The following is a 17,694-nucleotide window of genomic DNA, read 5'->3' on the forward strand; positions in this document are numbered from 1 at the left end:
TTGTCTTCTGCAAACTGAAAACAGTGGTCTCCCACCTACTTTCTGGGAAGTGAAGATTCAAGTGGACATAAAAGCATTCAGAAAATACTCTAAAAAAAAAAAAAAAATAGTAATAGAGCCTAGGAACTCAGGCAAATCAGTAAGACCTCGGTTTAAATTTCGACTCTGCCACTAACTGGCTATGTGACCTTGGACAAGTGATTTTACCCCTCTTACACCTCAGTTTTCTCACTGACAAAATGGGGCTAAATCAAGTACCTTCCCCAAAAGTGACGATTAAATGAGAGCATCCATTTGGACACATCCGTTATGTGCCTGACACATAATACCCGGTCAGTAAAAGTCATTGAGGGATAAATGGATAAAGAAAATGTGGTATACACATGTATAATGGCATATATATATATATATAAAGCAGTGGAATAATATCCATAATAATGTTATATATTAGATATATAAAATAATGGAATATTATTCAGCCATAATAAAGAATGAAATCTTGCCACTTGAGACAACGGATGGACGCTGAGAGCATTATGATACATTAAGTAAGTCAGAGAAAGACCAATACTGAATGATCTCACTTCCATGTGTAATCTAAACAACAACAACAACAAAAAAACCCAACCTCATAGACACAGAGAACAGACTGGTGCTCAGGGGTGTGTGTGTGTTTGTCTGTCACATAGGCACCAAATGGGTGAAGGGAGTCAAAAGGTACAAACTTCCTGTCATAAAATAAGCAAATCATGGGGACCTAACGTACAGCTTGGCAATTACAGTTAGTAATACTGTACTGTATGTTTGAGAGTTGCTAAGAGAGTAGATCTCGAAAGTTCTCATCAAGAGAAAAAAAATTCTGTATCTATGTATGGTGACAGATACTAACTGGACTTACTGTGGCAATCATTTCGCAATATATACAAATATCGAGTCATCATGTTGTACACCTAAATCTAATATAATACTGCATGTCAACTGTACCTCAAAAAAAAAAAAAAAAAAAAGTTAGCCACTATTACCGTCATTAATTGTGCCTCTCCGGCCTTCAACTACCTGGAAGGACCGACTTTCTGAGCTACTCAATGCGCCCTGGGCTCAGTTTGGGTCCGATCATTCCCTGCCTTCTTCCTCTACCCGCTCCCTCCTTTGTCAGACCCCCTTCTCCAAAAGCGCGTCTTAACCCCCTCCAGGAACCCCTGGCCCCATTTCGGCGCCGTCTCTTACTCGACGACCTTGGCTGGGTCCCCGTGGTGCCCATAGACCAGCGCCCGGACCCGGGAGGGCTCGGCAGATGCGGAGTAGGGGGCGGCGGCAGACCAGCCGCGGTCCCAAGCGAGGAACAGCTCGCACCGCAGCCGCGACCCGGCTCGCGCCCCCAGCAGCGCGCCGCAGCCCCACATGCTTCCCCCAGACAGCTCAGAGCCCGACAGCGCGCCTACGTCATCGGCCTGCGTCTGCGCGTCTGCGCCGCGCCTCCCGCCCCGCCCCGTCGCGTGAGCACGCCCCTTGCTCTTTTTTAAAAGGTCGTCCCCTTCCTCCGCAGCCCGCGCGGTGGCGCTTCGGGAGACTGCGCGGGGCGGGGCGTGAGATGAGGGGGTTGGAAGTACGCGAGGGAATCGCGGAGCCTCAGAGTAGGAGCGTCTGAGACCGGCCTAGATTTGTGTCTACAGTCTGCGATTTGGTGTTTGATTTGGGGGAAGTCATTTACCCTTCCCTGACCTTAGTTTTTTCTTCTCCCCGCCGTTTATTGAGTGCTCACTGTGCCAGACCTTTTAAGACATCACCTCATTTATTCCCTGCTATCCTGTAACAGCATAGGGAGGTAAAGTTTACTTCCCTACCACTGCATAGAGTAGATTTAAGTTGATGTGGAGGCAAGAGTACTGGGCTTGGATTTAGGTTCAACTCCTAGTCCTGCTGCTTCCTAGCTTGGCCACCTTGGGCTGGTGTCTGAAGCTCCCAGGCTCTTTTCTCATGGGTACAGTTGGGGGACAATATACCTCCTTCAAGATTGTGGTGAGGATTGGATGAAACAATAGAATAATGTTGTGGACAGAAGAGCACACTGTAAAATGCTAAGTGTGTTCAGATATAAAGGAGGGATCACAAGGAGGAGGGCCCCCTCTCAAAATGCTTACAGTGTAGAAGGGATTTATTTATTTTTATTTTTATTTTTTTTGTAGAAGGGATTTAATAGGACAATGGAAGTGCTTTGTAAGAAGATGTAGCCCAGTAAAGACACTAGATCATATTTTTAGTGGAGGTGAGACATGAACATAGCTAAAACCCTAGTTGGTAGAATAGGACAGAGGGCACTGTTGGAGTCCGAAGGAGAAAGTTGCTCTGGAAGGAGCCCGGGTGGAGATGGGGGTTCTTGCAAGAGGTGCTGTTGGAGCCTGTCCCACTCAAAATCTTCAGTGTGCATAAACACCTGAGGTCCCATCTCAAGCCAACTGAATTAGAATTTGGGGGACAGGTCCAGGACTCTACAATTCCTACAAGCTTTCAAGAATATTCTGATGCAGGTGGCCCAGGAAACAGGCTTAGACAAACACTGAGTCAGGGCTTTGAAGATTAAGAGTTCCTTTCTCTAGATTTTATTGACCCAAAGACTGGCAGCTCAAAGCCTTTTCTCTGAGGAGAAGAAAGCAAAGTGCTCTGATGAAAGCTGCAGGTGGCTGGATTTTGGCAAAACTGGCTTTGAGTCTTGGCTCTGCCATTTTTCCAGCCATTTGATTTTGGACAGGTCACTTGGCCTCTCTGGGCCTCCATTTCCTTATCCTTAAAATGAAGGAAATAATGGTATTTGTTTCAAGGCTGTTGTGAAAATCAAGTGAGCTATTATTCACTTAAAGCATTTAGCACAATGCTTGGCACATTAAAGCATTTGATAAATGTTATTAGGTTATTGTGATGATTAAATGGGAAATATCATATGTAAAACATCCAGACTAGGGTCTGGCTCATACTATGTGCTGAAAAATGTTTATACTTGTTCTTATTATTAGAAAAAGTAGATGTCCCATGATGGGGGAAAGATTCACACACACTTGTATGTGAGTGCCCATGTGCATGTGCACACACACACACACACACACACAAATACCCAGTTTTGCTTGCCTTCTGTTTTCACAGATCTACTTCTGCTGAAGACTCTCTAGGTGACATTAGGCTGTTGACATTACCTTCTCTACCAGATTGGCTCCTCTGAATTCCCTGGACAGCCTGGCTGGAAAGCCTGGAGAATCATCTAGTAGGTCTTCCTCCTGGAGGCTGGACTTAATTCCCCTGTTCATCCCAATAGCCCCCACTTTCAGTCCAGGACATCAACTGTGTCAGCAGCCTTCTTCCTAGCTGAAATCCTCTCCCATCTCTTTCCCTCTGATTTCCTTCTTTCTCAGGCCTCCAGAATGATTTTTTAAAAAATATTTTATTTTTAAGTAAGCTCTACACCTAATGTGGGGCTGGAACTTATAACCTTGAGATCAAGAGTCGCATGCTCTACCGACTAAACCAGCCAGACACCTCCAGAATGATTTTTTTTTAAAACAGAAAGATCAGATTTTGTCTTTTCCTTGCTTAAAGTCCTTCTGTGACTCCCCATTACTTAGATCCAGAAGTCACAGTTCTTTGTAGAACACCATGAACTATTGACATGTTAAACTTAAAACTGTAAAAAAACAAAACAAAATGAAACTGTGATTCTATACTAACTCTATTATTCTCTCGCACAACTGCCCCGTGCTAAAAGTGCATGGAGGAAAAGCACTGTAAAACAAAGAAAATTCTATTCAATGTAATTAAGTTACCTTCTTGCAAGTTAGAAAAAGATGGCTATAGTTTTAATTCAGTGGCAGAACCCCTCAGCTTAGCTTGAGGAGCACCCAGGTTTTCTCAGGGGCATTGTTGGAGAACTACTGGTTGAGGGGTTCAAGTCCAGTTTTCATTACCCTCTGCACTCTGCATCCTACACTGTTTTAATCTCCTGCTGTAAGACTGTGTGTAGCCCATGATCCAACAGCACCTGATACCCACCCCTCCGAGCAAATCCATGTCTTGTGCCTTCATTCAGGTTGCTTCTGCCTGAAGTGCTCTTCCGGACTTACCTACCTGGGAAACTCCAGGTTCAGATGTCATTTCTTTGATGTTGTCTTCCAACTCCCTAGGCTGAGTCAACCTTTGCTGCCTTTGTGTTTTCTCTGAATTGGTGTTATGGCCTTTAGGACACAGTCCCTTATTTATTTATGTGTCCACTTCCCCTTCTGGGCAAAAGTGGGTCATGTTTGGCACCTCTCCATGACACCAGCACCCAATATGGGGCCTGGCCCAGGGTAGGTGTCATAAATATTCCATGAGTTGAAAGTAATTGAATTTCCTCACGGCCTGGCCCTGTCTGTGGTGCTGTCTCCTTTACCCCTAGATTTGGGCAGGTCAGACCAGGCCACTCAAGGCTTCTAGAAGTCTGTGATCTTTTTCAAGTGAAGCAGAATGTTCTCTGTCCATCTGTCCACCTGTTGCTCGTGTTCTCCTTCTCCCTCCATGACAGTCTCTGCCCTGTAGTCTTACCCTGCACGAAGAGCAAGAGGGTTGTGGAGTTGGCCAGGTCTAAGTTTAAATCCTGGGCCCACCATTTACTAGTTTTGTGGATAAGTGGACAAGTGCCGCATACTTTCTGAGCCTCAGTGTCCACATACAGGAAAATAGAATCAGTGGTAAACTCCTGCCACGAAGCTCTCACAAGAGTCCTCTGCAAACAGGATCACCCTTGGTTGTTTCTTCTATTCACTGGATTTCTCTCCTTGACTTTCTTGTTCTAGCTGGTCCTTCTTGTCTTTTCCCTCTCCAGCATCTGTTTCTTCCCCATCACCTTTTTCTGGCTTCTGACTTCTTGCTCTAATTCTCTGCCTCTGGTTCTTGCCTGTCTCCTTGGCCACTTCCCCAGCTCAGCATGTTGCCCATCAGGGCTCACAAGAAAGAGGACCAAGAGCTCAGAAGCCTTCCACCCTGCCTCCTCCAGGCCCAGGCCAACCTCACTTGTGCCACCCTTGGTGAGGAGCCAGCCTGCAGTGGGGGCAGTGCACAGGGAGGGCCTACACAGACTTTGAAGTCCTAGGCTCTGGCCAGTGTCCCTGCCTACGAGTTAGACCCATCTGCCCCTGGGTCCCTCTGATTCCACAGTCTGTTCTCCACTTGGCTCATCTGAAGACTTAAAAAAAAAAAAGTGATTTTACTCTTCTGTATAAGGCTCCAATAGTTTCTTACTGCTCTTAGGGTTTAACCCAAAGCCCCATAGTGCCCTGCAAGCCCCACAGATCCTGCCTGCCTCTCCAGCTGAATCTGGCTTCCCTTCCTCCCCACTCCATTCCAGCCACCCTGGCCTGGCTGTTCCTCAAATGCACCAACTCCTGCTTTTGCACAGGCTGTCCCCTCTGGCCAGAGTGTCCCTCCCCACGGATTTGCTGGTTCCTTCTTTTACTTCAGGTCCCAGCTCAAATACTACCACATCCTTTACTCAGGAAATCCCTCTCGGATCTCCTTAACTCAGGATCCCCCCTAATTATTTATCACAACATTCCTTCCATTTTCTTTAGACTGCATGTCTTGGATTGTGATGACATATTTTGCATGTTTGCTGTTGGTCTTTTCCCTGAGAGTGTAAACCTCGCGAGGGCAAAGACCATCTCTGTCTATATTCATTCATTTATCCATTAGGTATTTTTTGAGCATCAACTACACATTAGACACCAAGTTCTGGGATATAAGACAAAATCCTTGCCCTTAGGGAGTCAATGTTCTGGGTGGGTGGGTGAGAAAAATAATGAATATGTCACATGGTAGGTGCTCTGTTTAAAACTGCAATAATCGGGCGCTTAGGTGGCTCAGTTGGTTAAGTGTCTGCCTCTGGCTCAGGTCATGATCCCAGGGTCCTGGGATTGAGTCCCACATTGGGCTCCCTGCTCAGCGGGGAGTCTGCTTCTCCCTCTGCTCATGCTCATTCTCTCTCTCTTGCAAAAATAAACAAAATCTTTAAAAAAACAAAACAAAACAAAAATAAATAAAACTGCAATAATCTCTTCCCCCTCACTCTTTCTCCCTCCATTTCTCTGGTATATCTCTGTCCCAAATACCAGAAGCAGTGGTTTATCACTATCTCATGTACCAGAGAAGTTGCTCATATGGCAGTTTATTGTTCTTGTTTTCCCACTGGAATGTAAGCTCTATGAGGGTAGGAATTTTTGTTTTATATTTCCACCTTGGCTTATCGGAATTGTATAAATGAATAAACGAATCATTATCTGGGATTTGTTAATTTGCTCTAGATGGGAGGCAGATCTCAGCCTCCATTCAAGTTAAGCCAGATGGCCTTGATTCAAATCCTGGTGCCACTACATACTAATGCACAACCTTGGAAAAGTCACCTCTCTGTACCTCAATTTCCTCAACTGTGTAATGGGAGTAATAAATAATAGTGGTGAGGATGAGTCCATGTGGGTAAAGCACATAGAAGGTGTCTGGGCATAATAATGGACAGCAAGTTTGACATCATTGTATAAAGGCCTGTACTGGGTAGAGGCCCAAATATACTTAACCTGTGTAGCCAGAGGTAGACAAGGACCAAGGAGAATTAGTGATGGAGGCAGACTTCGTGGCATGAAAAGGAATAATTTTCTAAAAGCCAGCATTGTAAGGAGAAATAGATGAATTCACTATCCATAGTTAGAGATTTCAACAAGAAATCCTCTGTCAGAAATGGACAGAATCAGCGGGCAGAAAATCAGTAGGGACATAGTTGAACTCAACAACACCATCAATCATAGACATGCATAGACTATGCCATCCAACAACAGCAGCATACGCATTCCTCTCAAGCTCATGTGGGATAGTCACCAAGATAGACAACATTCTGGGCCATAAAACACATCTTAGCTTTAAAAGACCAGAACTCATACAATGCTTGCCCTCAGACCACGGTGGAATTGAACTAGAAATCAATAACAGAAAGGTAGCTGGAAAACCCCAGATGCCTTGGAGATTAAATAACACATGGATCAGGGGCACCTGGATGGCTCAGTTGGTTGAGTGTCTGACTCTTGGTTTTGGTTCAGGTCATGATTTTAGGGTTGTGAGATCAAGCCCTTCATTAGGCTCTGCGCTCAGTGTGGAGTCTGCTTGGGATTCTCTCCCTTCCTCTCCCTCTGTCCTTCGCCCCTGCACGTGCACCCTCTCTCTCTCAAATAAGTAAATAAATAAATAAGTCTTAAAAAATAACACATAGATCAAAGAAGAAATGTCGAGAAATAAAAAAACATTTTAAACTTAATGAAAATGAAAACACAACTTATAGAAATTTATGGGATGCAGCAAAAGCAGTGCTTAGAGGGAATTTATAGCACTGAATGAATATATTAGAAAGGAAGAAAGATCTAAAATCAATCAGCTAAGCTTCCACCTTAGGAAACTAGAAAAAGGAGAGCAAATTAAATCCAAAGGAAACAGAAGAAAGAAAAAATTAGAGCAGAAATCAGTGGAATTGAAAACAGGAAATCAGAAGAGAAAAATCATCTCCACCAAAAGCTGATTCTTTGAAAAGATCAGTAAGCCTCTCATCAGGCTAAGAAAAGGAGAGAGGACATAAATTACTAATAGCAGAAATGAAAGAGGGGACATCACTACAGATCCCATGGATATTAAAAGGATAATAAAGGAATATTTTGAGCAGCTTTAAAAGCCAGCGTTTCCAAAGACCCAACCATCTGGTTTTGTTAGGTGATGAGCACTCTGTCCTTGGAGGTATGCATGAATGTGCATTTGGAGGGGTCTAGGTAGGAGGGGATTCAAGCATCAGAGGACAGAGAAGCAGGGTGTCTTTGGGTCTTCTGTCCCCGAGAGCGCTGTGCCAGAGCTAAGTGTGAGCAGCGAGCGTGCTGGCTTGAGAAGGTCGGCGCTTGGTGAATGTAGAGGCCGGTGGGCCTCATGGCCCGGCCCGGGACCCCCTAGAGGTGTGTGCAGGAGTGGGGGAGGGGCGCGCCAGGGCAGTCGGAGATCGGACCAGCTGCAGCGCGCGTGGCTGCCAGCAGGGGGCGCCGCGAGACCGCGGAACCCGCGACCGGGCCTGACGTCAGCGCCCCGCTTGCTTGGGCTCCCGCTCTGGACTCGGCGCCAGTCCCGCTCCGCGCAGCGCCGCTTCGCTCCGGCTCTGGCTCGCCTCGGGCTGGGCTTGCCTCGGGCTCTGGCGGCGGCACCCCCTGCGCCGGGCCCCGGGGCAGGCGGCGGCGCACCATGGTCCGCGCCCAGGCTCTGGTCCTGGCGCTCACCTTCCAGCTCTGCGCTCCTGAGACCGAGACTCCGGCAGGTAAGCGAGCGTCGGTCCGACCAAGCTTGCCCCGCGGAGCCCCCGGGGCCGGTGGCGTAGCTCTCAAGAAAGTGTTAAGTGTTAGGTGACCGAGCGCTCGGAGCCTGCTCCCTGAGTGTGTCTGAGTGTTGGATGTGCGATCGGGTGCTCAGGATGTTGTGTGTTTGCGAGTGTTGTGTGTCCGTGAGTTATGTGTGCATGAAAAGGTGCTGTGTGTGTTGTGTGTCTACGAGTGTGTTGGGGTGAATGTTGTGTGCATCGAGGCATTGGGTGTGCACTGTCTTGTGCGCCTGCCAGTGTGTAGTGTTTGTGCGGCCAAGTAGGTTGGGTGTGTGTGCATCTGAGTTTGCTTGTGTGGCCGGAGTTATGTCTGCGAATGTGTTGCATTTGTTTGCATTTTGTATATCGTGGCAGGGAGTGCTGCCTGTTGTGTGTCCGCGAATGTGCTGTGTGTTTGTGTTATGCGTGTGACCGGCAGTGCTCTGTGGATTCTGCCCGCGTGTGGATCGGGGAACGCGTGTGTGGTGTGTGTGCTTGTGAGGTTCGTGTACGTGTGTGAAGGCGTGGGAACGGGTCCGGAACGTGTGTGTCCGTGCGCTGTGTGCGCGATGTGTACGTGTAGGAGTGTCCGGGGTTGGTGGTGTGCGCGCCGGGGGTTGCGTGGGTCCGAGTGAATGCCAAGTGTGCCGGGAATGCGTGTGTAGGAGCGTGTCTGGAGCGGATGTGAGTGTGTGAGTGTGTCCGTGCGTGTTGGCTGCGTGTCCAGGACTGTTGCGAGTGTGGTGCGCGCCTGGGCGGTGGCCGAGTGTGTGCCCGGGGCCCGGGGCCGCCCGAGGGGGCGGTATCAGGATGTGTGTGTGTGTGTGTGTGTGCGCCCCGCGTGTGTGCGTGTGTGGCGCGCGGGCCCGGAACAAGTTGTCGCGGCGGCGCCCCCTTCCCTCCCGGGTCGGGCCGGGCCGGGCCTGAGGCTCGGGAGGGAGGAAGGGGGCCCCGCGGCCGCCGACTCCGACATGTCGGGCTGTTTGTTTCGCAAGTTCTGCGCGGCGCTGGCGGCCGGCTGCTCCGAGGCGGCGCCGGGGCCGCGGGGCGCCCGGGCGGGTGGCGGGGAGGGCCGAGCGCGGCAGGCCGTCGCCGGGGGCCGCGGGGCGCGCCGGGGCCGGCGGGCGGGCCCTCCTGCGGGGCTCGGCCGTGGCTGCACCGGGCGGGCGGTGGAGGTGGAGTCCGGGGCGGGGGGGCGCGGCGGGCGCTGTGGCCGGGCGGGGCTGCGACGTCCGGGCGCGGGCAGGGCCTGGCCCTCGGCCGCGGGACGGCGCCCCCTCCCGTGGCGGGCGGGAGGCGCCGCCGACACCGGGGTCTCCAGGGACACTCCCTCGGTCGACTCCGCAACTTTGTGCGGCCTCCCTGCCGGCTGGGACCGCGGTGTGTGTGAGTGTGTACGTGTGTCTCCGTGTTTCTGTCTGCTGTGTGATCGTGCTGTGTATGTGTGTGTGTTCGCGTATCTGAATGTGCGTACCCGGAGCTTGTGTCTGTGTGTCCGTGTGTGCTCTGGACCGTGTGTCGGCTGTGTGCGTGTGTCTGACTCCCCTCCCCCCCCATCCTTCCCTGGGGCCTGGGCTGCCAGACTGCGGCCCCCTCCAGCGGAGTTGTGCCCGACCCGTCCCCTGGGGCAGGGGTGGCCCGGTCCCCTCCCGCGGCCTCATCCTCTCAATCCCCACCGTTTGGGTGGCTCCAGCCTGGTACCCAGGGCGCTGAGTAACGGGGAGACGCCCCAAGCAGAGATCAGAGCCAAGGCACGTGCCGGGCCACCTCGGCCCCGGAGAGACTCCTCCTGGCCACCGGCCTCCGAGAACTGGCCTCCCCGGAGTCGAGTTCGCTGCCCCGCCGCCCCTTCGGGCCTCTGGGGCAGAGCTCCTCTTGCCCCCGCAGTCGCTCCTGCAGTTGGCTGGGAGCTGGGGCCTGGCTTCCTCTACCCCTCAACCCTTCCCCCAGCAACTTTGCCCCCCTCCCCCACCCTGAGATTAAACCGGAGGGTTACTATTCCCCCCCCACCCCCCGCCCTTGATTCCAAGAACCCTCCTGTGCTTCACCTCTTGCCGGGAGGGGGGAGACTGTCAAGAACTGAGGTTTGGGATGGAGTGAGACCCTGAGCAAGTTACTTCCATTGTTGGGGTCTCGGTTTCCTCATATGCCTTGTGGGCATCATAATAATGGTGCATAGTACTTGGTAGATTGTGAAATAAGGCTCTATCTGTGAGTGCCGGGGAACAAAAGATGGTTGTGAGGACTGTTACAAAGAGCCCCAGAAAGTGTGATTTGAAGCCAGGGGGACCTGGGTTCAAATTCTACCTCTGCCACTTGCTGTCCTTGTGACCTTGGGCAAGTCACTTCACTTCTAAAGTTCCTGGCACCCTTGTAGCTATTACCTTTGGGGCTTCATTCATAAATAAATGCTTTGGAGAAGGGGTACGATCAATCCTTGCCCTCAACCCGGGTAAAATCAGTCCGGCTCCCTGAATGCCTCCTGAGTCCCCTGCCCCACCAAGGGTGGGTGTGTGATGTCTTGCAGTCATGCAAATCTGGCAATAACGTATTCCTCTGTGTTCTAGCTCATTTTGTCCTTTTGGTTGCTAGGGTTGTGGACAACAGGAATGAGGGAGAGGCTGCCCAGTGGTTTCAGGTTGGGCAACAAAGGCTTGTCTGAGCAGCTGGCCCTTATCCCTGGGGCCAGGGGAGGAGACTCAGCAGGAGGTGGTGAGAGTGGCCAGGGTGGGGGATGCTGAGCTCCTTGGAGGTCCCCTGCCCAACTCAAGTGTCAGAGAGAATTCAGGGCAGACACCTGCTTGCTTGAGGCATGCTGCCATCCTTCCATCTGCTAAGCTAGACTTGTGGGGTGCCTTTTCATGCCCGGCTGGCTTAGCTAGAGTTGCTAGGGGTGCCTTGTGCCCCCCTTCCTCCCTCAGCCCCCTTCTGTCCTCCAAGCTGTGCTTTCTCCCCAGAACTCTCTAATTCCACGTTTTCTCCTGGTGAACTCCTGTTCTTCCTTCAGATATCAGCTTAGGCATCACCTTCTCCCTGAAGCCTTCCTTGGTTACTGCCCTGTTCTAGCTCCGGAAGGGAGAGTGGGAGTTGATTGGATTTTTTCATAGCATTGTAATTATTGTAATTACAGTTTACTGGTCCTTTCTCCCTTACAGACCATGAGCTCTATGAGGACAGAGACTGGGTATTTAGGTCACTTCTGAATCCTTAGTGTCAGGTACAAGTCCTGGCCCACCGTTGCTGAATAAATGTGGCAAGAAAGAATGAATGAGGTCCAGTGGGTCAAGTTCTGAGCTGGAGAAGCCAGATGGGGGCGCACTGACTCCATTGAAAGTAGGGATTAAAGAATTCGGTTTTCCCTCCAGGAATCTGGAAAATTCTGCCGGGGGAGTGGGGTGTTGTGTGTGAAAAGGCCACGTACAGAGTCATCTGGGAGCTGTGAGTTGGGGAGGTTGAGTCCCTGGTGGAGACTGAAGGGAGCGGGCTCTTGCCTGTCATCCCCTCCCCCACAGCTTCCAGCTCTGTCTCCAACCCTGTCCCCTCCCCCCCACCCCAGCAGCTGGCGGGGCTTGTCCTGCCCCCAGGCTCAGCCTTTGTGCCGGAGGCCTCAGCAGGTGGTGAGAAGCATCGAGTCCCAACCGTCAGTTTGAGCTGAGTGTCCTGGGAGGAGGGAGGGCACGCCTTGCATCAGGAGGGGGAGACTCCTTTGGTTCTCTGCCCCAGATCTTGGAGTGGGCAGGTGGGATCACAACCTGTGTGCTGACTGTTTGTGAGCTCCAGGGAGGGGAGGAGGGCTTCTCCCTGTAGTGACCCCTGCAGGTGGGGTTATGGAAGGTTGGCTGAGGTGCGTGCAGGTGTGATCCTGGCATCTGGGCAGTCAGAATGGGGTGAGGGGTGTGCGTGCGTGTGTGTGTGTGTGTGTGTGTGTGTGATTGTAGCCTGGGGCACAGGACATATAAGTGGCTTGTCAGGGTGTCTACCCATCTGGTTACCCTGCATGGCAGGATCTGAATTTGGAATAGGGAGGTGACCAGCTGTTTGGATCCCTGGGGAGCCTGCTGCTAGGGTGTCTTGGTATCTAAGTGTCAAATACCTGGAGTTTGGGTGTAGACCTGTTTGGGTGGGTGGCATCTCAGTATCTAGGTGTGGGTGTCCCAGGACAAGGCTATGGGAGGATCAGGATGTGCCAACCTAAGGATGGCCCTGTGTCTCTGGATCCGGAGGTGGGTGTATCCAGGTGTTCTGGCAGTCCTCAGATTAATGGGTGTTCAAGTATGGGAGTGTCTCTGTGTTGTGTCCACATGTGGGGCTATCTGAGTACTTGGGTGTCTGGGTGTGGGGTTCCCAAGTGTCTGGATATCGGAGTGTGGGGGGATCTGTGTCCGGCAACAGGGTACCCATGCATTAGAGTATCCAGGTGTGCGTGAGTCTGGGTGTGGGGTGCCCTGTGATCAGGATTTCTGTCTCCAGGAAAGGGATGCACATGTGTTGGGTAGGGAGTGTCCCGGTGACTGTGTATAGCTATGTACCAGGGCCTCTGCCACTCAGCTTCTGACACCCCCTGCCCTGAGGGTTGCCTCCTGATCTCCCTTCAGACCCCAAGGCCAGGAGCCTCTGGAGAAGGCCCCACTGGTTCTGCTTCTCTAGAATGGTTCTTCTCATTCTAGAGCTGACTCTCAATTGAACTTCCTGCAAATAGAACTTCTCACAACGATGGAAATGTTTTCTACCTGCAGTTTCCAATATGGTGGCCACTTATTCACATGTGGTTATGAAATTTAAATTGGTTAAAATTCATGAAAATACAAACCAATCCCACAGTCACACTTGCCACATCTCAAGTCCTCAAGAATCTCATGTTGCTAGTGGCTATTGTATTGGTCAGTGCAGGTAGCGGATATTTGTATCAGGGCAGAAAGTCCTATGGACAGGGCTGTCCTGGAGGTGTGAGGCCTGCATACCTCAGGGGGTGGACGTGGGCTGATTGAACCATCACTCTGCAGCCATTGAAGAAGGTTTTGTCGAATCCACGTCCCCTTCCTCCCAGCCCATCATTTCTTGCCTGGACTATTGCAGTAGCCCTCCTTGGTCTCCATTCTGCTGTCAGCTCTCCAGCGCTTCCAGCACCTGTGACCTGAATGGCCTCTTGAAGGCAGACCTGGGATGCTGCCACTCCCTTGCCCTAAGCCCAAGGCTCTCCAGCACCCAGGGGACAAAACCCAAACCCTATATGATGCACCCCCCGCTTTCTGGAACAGCTTCATGTTTATGCCTCTCCTCCCCTGACCACACTCGTTCTTGTCCACCTTATGATCCAGGATCACCAGGCCAGTCCTCATCCCAGAACCTGCCAGGCCCTTTCACACCCCTCTGCCCTTGCACATGCTGTGCCTTCTGCCCAGAATGCCTCTCCCGCCCTTCTCACCTCGTGGGGGCCTGCTGACTGGCCCAGCCTGAGTCCAGCTCTGTCACTCCCCCAGGGATGCTCCCTACTTCCTCACACCCCTGCACGACTTTTCCGATTTCTCCTATAAGGCACGTAGGACAGGACAGTGTGCTGAGTAGTTTTCCATCTTCTTTGCCCACCGGGCTGGAAGCCCCCTGAAGGCTGGGCTGGGTCTTTGTCATTTCTTGTCCCCAGGGCTTTGTATATCGTTGGTGCCCACTCAGTGTTTGCATTGATGTGAACCCCTGGGTACACAGGGAAGGCTTGGAGCGGGTGGAGGGTGGAGCTGGGCTCTGGAGGGCCGTCACGGATGGGGGCCAGTATGCCCTCTGGGCTTGCTCCGGGCAGGGCGGCCATTGCCTGCAGAATGGCTGGGGGAGGACTCCTGAGGTGGACATCTCAGAAGAGGCTGTTGCTGGCTGACTCAGGAAGTCTTGGGCAGATTCCCAGGGTGCAGATCCCAGGACCTAGTGGTGGATCAGAAGGGATGTGGAGAACAGGGACTTGGAACGGTCCCTGAGGTTTTGGAGTAGAGTATAGAAGCTGGGTGGAAGGATTGGGATGGAGGAATTGGGAAAGGGTGTGGTTGGGGATATTTGATGACCAAGATCACAGTTGGGGGCAGAATAACAGCTGAGGGATGGGGGACAACTGGGGATGGGAGACAACGAGGGATGAAGATATATCTGGAGGCTGGGGACAGCTGGGGCCGAGGGGACAGGTGGTGTTGGGGGGACAGCTGAGGGTTGGGGGGCAGATGGAGGATGGAGAGAACCGGGGGGCATGGGGCAGTTGGGGATAAGGGGTGACAACTGAGGGCACCTGGGTGGCTCAGTCGGTTAAGCGTCCAACTCTTGATTTCGGCTCAGGTCAGGATCTAAGGATCGTGAGATCAAGCCCCGCGTGGGCCTCCGCACTGGGTGTGGAGCCTGCTTAAGATTCTCTCACCCTCTCCCTCTGCTTCTCCCCTCCCTTCCCCCGGTCGCACGCGTGCACTCTTTCTCTCTCCAAAAAAAAAAAAAAAAAAAAGAGGTGACAACTGGGAGGTGTCGGAAAGCTATGTGGACGACAAGGATAGATGGGTCTCAGCTGAGAGAGTGGGGGATACTTTGCTCAGAATGCTTATATATGTGTGTTTACATGTGTGAACATGTGCACCCTTATGGTTGCACATGTATGTAAATATGTGTTTTACTTTCAGTATGGTTAAGAGCACGGGCTGTGGGTTCTAATCCCAGCTCCGCCACCACCAGCTGTGTAACACCTGGGCAAGTTACTCGGCCTTTCTGGGTCTTCAGTGTTCTCATCTGTGACATCGGTGTAATTATAGAACGCGCTGCATGGAGTTGCCCTGAGGATGTATTTTATACACGTAGGTATGTTGTTAGTACAGGGCCTGCCACCTAGTAAGCACTGTGTAAGTGCTAACAATTGTTAAGCCTGTGTGTGTATGTGTGCGGGCATCCTGCGTGCTCAGAAAAGTTTGTTTTTGGCTTCTGATGACGTCCAGGCCCTGGAGGGGGTGGTGGAGGGGAGGGCAGCAGTGACCAGCCAGGTTGGTTGGATCTGGCTCGCCTCTCACATCCTCGCTGTTCTTCATCCCACTTCCTGCTCACCCTGTACCAGGTTCTAGTCCAGTAGGTCTCCCTCTCCGTCTCTGCCCTGTCCTACCCCGCACCGCCCTGCCCTGGGCTGGGGGCCAGAGGATGTGCTTTGATTGCCCAAAAGCTTTTCAGCAGAATCAGAATTCATTGTCTGCCAGCCAGCACACTGGGGCCCTGCTCAGATAGAAATACCTGCACAATGTGCTCAGTTCGGGCTGCCCGTCCCATGGACAGCAATGGCTTCATCCTGTGCCCTTGGAGAGTCACTGGGGTTGAAGATGTTGGGGTTTGGGGGACGGGGTGGAGGGAAGTCCACAGGGCAGACGAGGCCTCAGCCCCCAACCCGTGGGTTAGCCAGCCCAGACCGCCAGCGCTGGAGTCACAGAGTTTTCTAGGAGTCCGGGCGTCCCCGCTGCCCAGTGCATCATAGCACATGCGACCTCCCTGCGGGGCATCGGCTGTGTGCTGTGTCTTTGCCTTATACTCCGAACTGCACTGCATCATGGCGCTGGCCCGCTGCGGGCGTACGCTCTCCGGGGTTCCTGGGCTCAGCCCCTCAGGACTGGGCCCCTGCATTGCGTCCTGGCACTACACCGAATCTTAGCCCGGCTCTGCATGACCGTGCCGGGATTCTGCCTTGCGTTGGCGGTGCAGAGCCTCCTGGGGGTCTGTGCTCTCCACCTCTGCCTCAACCCCTTGTCCTGCAAAGCCATCCCGCACGTGTCCTGCCATTTGTGTCTTTGCTGCTCTCGTCTGTGCTGGATCATTCTACCAGATGTCACCGCTGCATCGGGAAGGTGGACTCTCCCGGGTTTCTGGGTAGAGCCCCTCACACCGGCCCACTGCCTGGAGCCCACACTTGGTTCTCTATGGCCACACTGCGTGTTTGCCCCGTAGAGCATTTCTGTTCTGCGCTGCACCACCTCACTGGGCAGGGTGTCTTGCATGGGGCTTGTGGACTCTCCAGGGATTTGGGGCTAGCTCCTAGCATCCTACCACTGTGCTGTGCCAACAGATGGCATGCGACGGCCACACTGCATCTCTGCATCACGTGGCGTCTCTGCATTGCACGATTGCAGTGGGGATCTGACCGTGTTGGGCATGTGGCCTTTCCTGAGTCTCTGGGCACAGCTGCTCTGCGTTCCACCTTTGCACTCTACCCACACAGCACGCCTTTGCCTCATGCGCGCTTCGGTCCCAGTGCTTTACTGCACGGCGCTGGATAGGTGCCCTCTGGCCAAGCCCTTCACACGGCACGGCACCATGGCCACCGCCACGCTGCCCCTTACGGCGTCTCAGCCTTTCTTGGGATTCCCGCTGGGGAGTCTGCTAGTGCCCTTTCCCCCAGGTTTCTGTTGGCAGCCGCAGTTGAGCAACATCTTTGCCTCGAGCGGCCGCCCTGCATGCACCTCTGCCCCACATTGCACACTGCTCGGGGAGTCTGTACTCACACTGCAGCTTGGAGCCACTTTGTCAGGCTCTGGGACTGGCTTGGGTTTTTGCGGGTAGCACGTCTGCACCGTACCCAGCATTGCATCTGCGCATCTGTGCATGGACCGCACAGGGTTACCGCCTTGCACTGCACGTGCTCACGGTTGGGTTGTGTGCACTCTGCAGGATTTTAGGACCCCAGAGCCCTTGCATCGAATTCACGGTTCCGCACAGCATCTTCACCGCGCTCCATTTCTGTGCTGCTTTCTACCCCTACCCTGGAGTCTACACCTACTCCGCTGCTGGGGACTATATTGAGCTTGTATTCTGGACTAGGCTTCCCCACCCAGCGGTTCCTTCCGCGCCACACCACACTCTTCTCACCCCTGTGTCTCTGCACTGTTGTGCGCACCTGCGCCAGACACATGCTGGCCGTGAGAAGTCACCGAGCAGCAGCTATGTACCCGGCCCCGTGCTAGTGTCTGGAGAGCGAGAAGAACCAGTAGGGCTCGAACTTGGCGCCCTGGCCTTCTTCCGTGCACCTCTCACGGAGCACCGAGCGCCTGCCCAGTGTGCCTCTGGACGCGCGGCCCTGGCGCGCTGTGCCTCTGTGCAGCCCTGGGTCAGGCCCACGACGGATGCGGCACCTCTGCGCTGGTTCCGCCATGCCGCACGGGGGGCCGGTACCAGGGTCTGTGCACGCCGTGTGCTCTGCTCCCCTCCGGTGTATGACTGCATTCCGCCTCTGTACCGTGCGGAGCTGCTACACTGTGCCCCCCCCCCCCCGCCCCGCACACCACACCGTGGCGCCCCACAGC

General features: G+C 52.9%; 2 protein-coding genes across 7 annotated transcripts in view; one reads left to right on the plus strand and one right to left on the minus strand.

The window, feature by feature from the left end:
• MECR (mitochondrial trans-2-enoyl-CoA reductase) overlaps positions 1–1,443 on the minus strand; it is a 29,307-nt gene extending 27,864 nt beyond the window's left edge. The window contains exon 1 of the mRNA XM_081816840.1: positions 1,228–1,443. Coding sequence (XP_081672966.1) covers positions 1,228–1,403 — 176 coding nt within the window. The 5' untranslated portion in view covers positions 1,404–1,443. The remainder of the gene's footprint in view (positions 1–1,227) is intronic.
• A 6,719-nt stretch (positions 1,444–8,162) lies between these two features.
• Positions 8,163–17,694, plus strand: part of PTPRU (protein tyrosine phosphatase receptor type U) — a 76,269-nt gene continuing 66,737 nt past the window's right edge. For all 6 annotated transcript variants that reach the window (XM_081817920.1, XM_081817921.1, XM_081817924.1 and 3 more), the window contains exon 1: positions 8,163–8,356. In XM_081817920.1, coding sequence (XP_081674046.1) covers positions 8,284–8,356 — 73 coding nt within the window. In that variant the 5' untranslated portion in view covers positions 8,163–8,283. The remainder of the gene's footprint in view (positions 8,357–17,694) is intronic.

The sequence above is a fragment of the Leptonychotes weddellii genome, chromosome 4, assembly GCF_054177405.1.
Source record: "Leptonychotes weddellii isolate Sample4059 chromosome 4, ASM5417740v2, whole genome shotgun sequence".
Classification (NCBI taxonomy): Eukaryota; Metazoa; Chordata; class Mammalia; order Carnivora; family Phocidae; genus Leptonychotes; species Leptonychotes weddellii.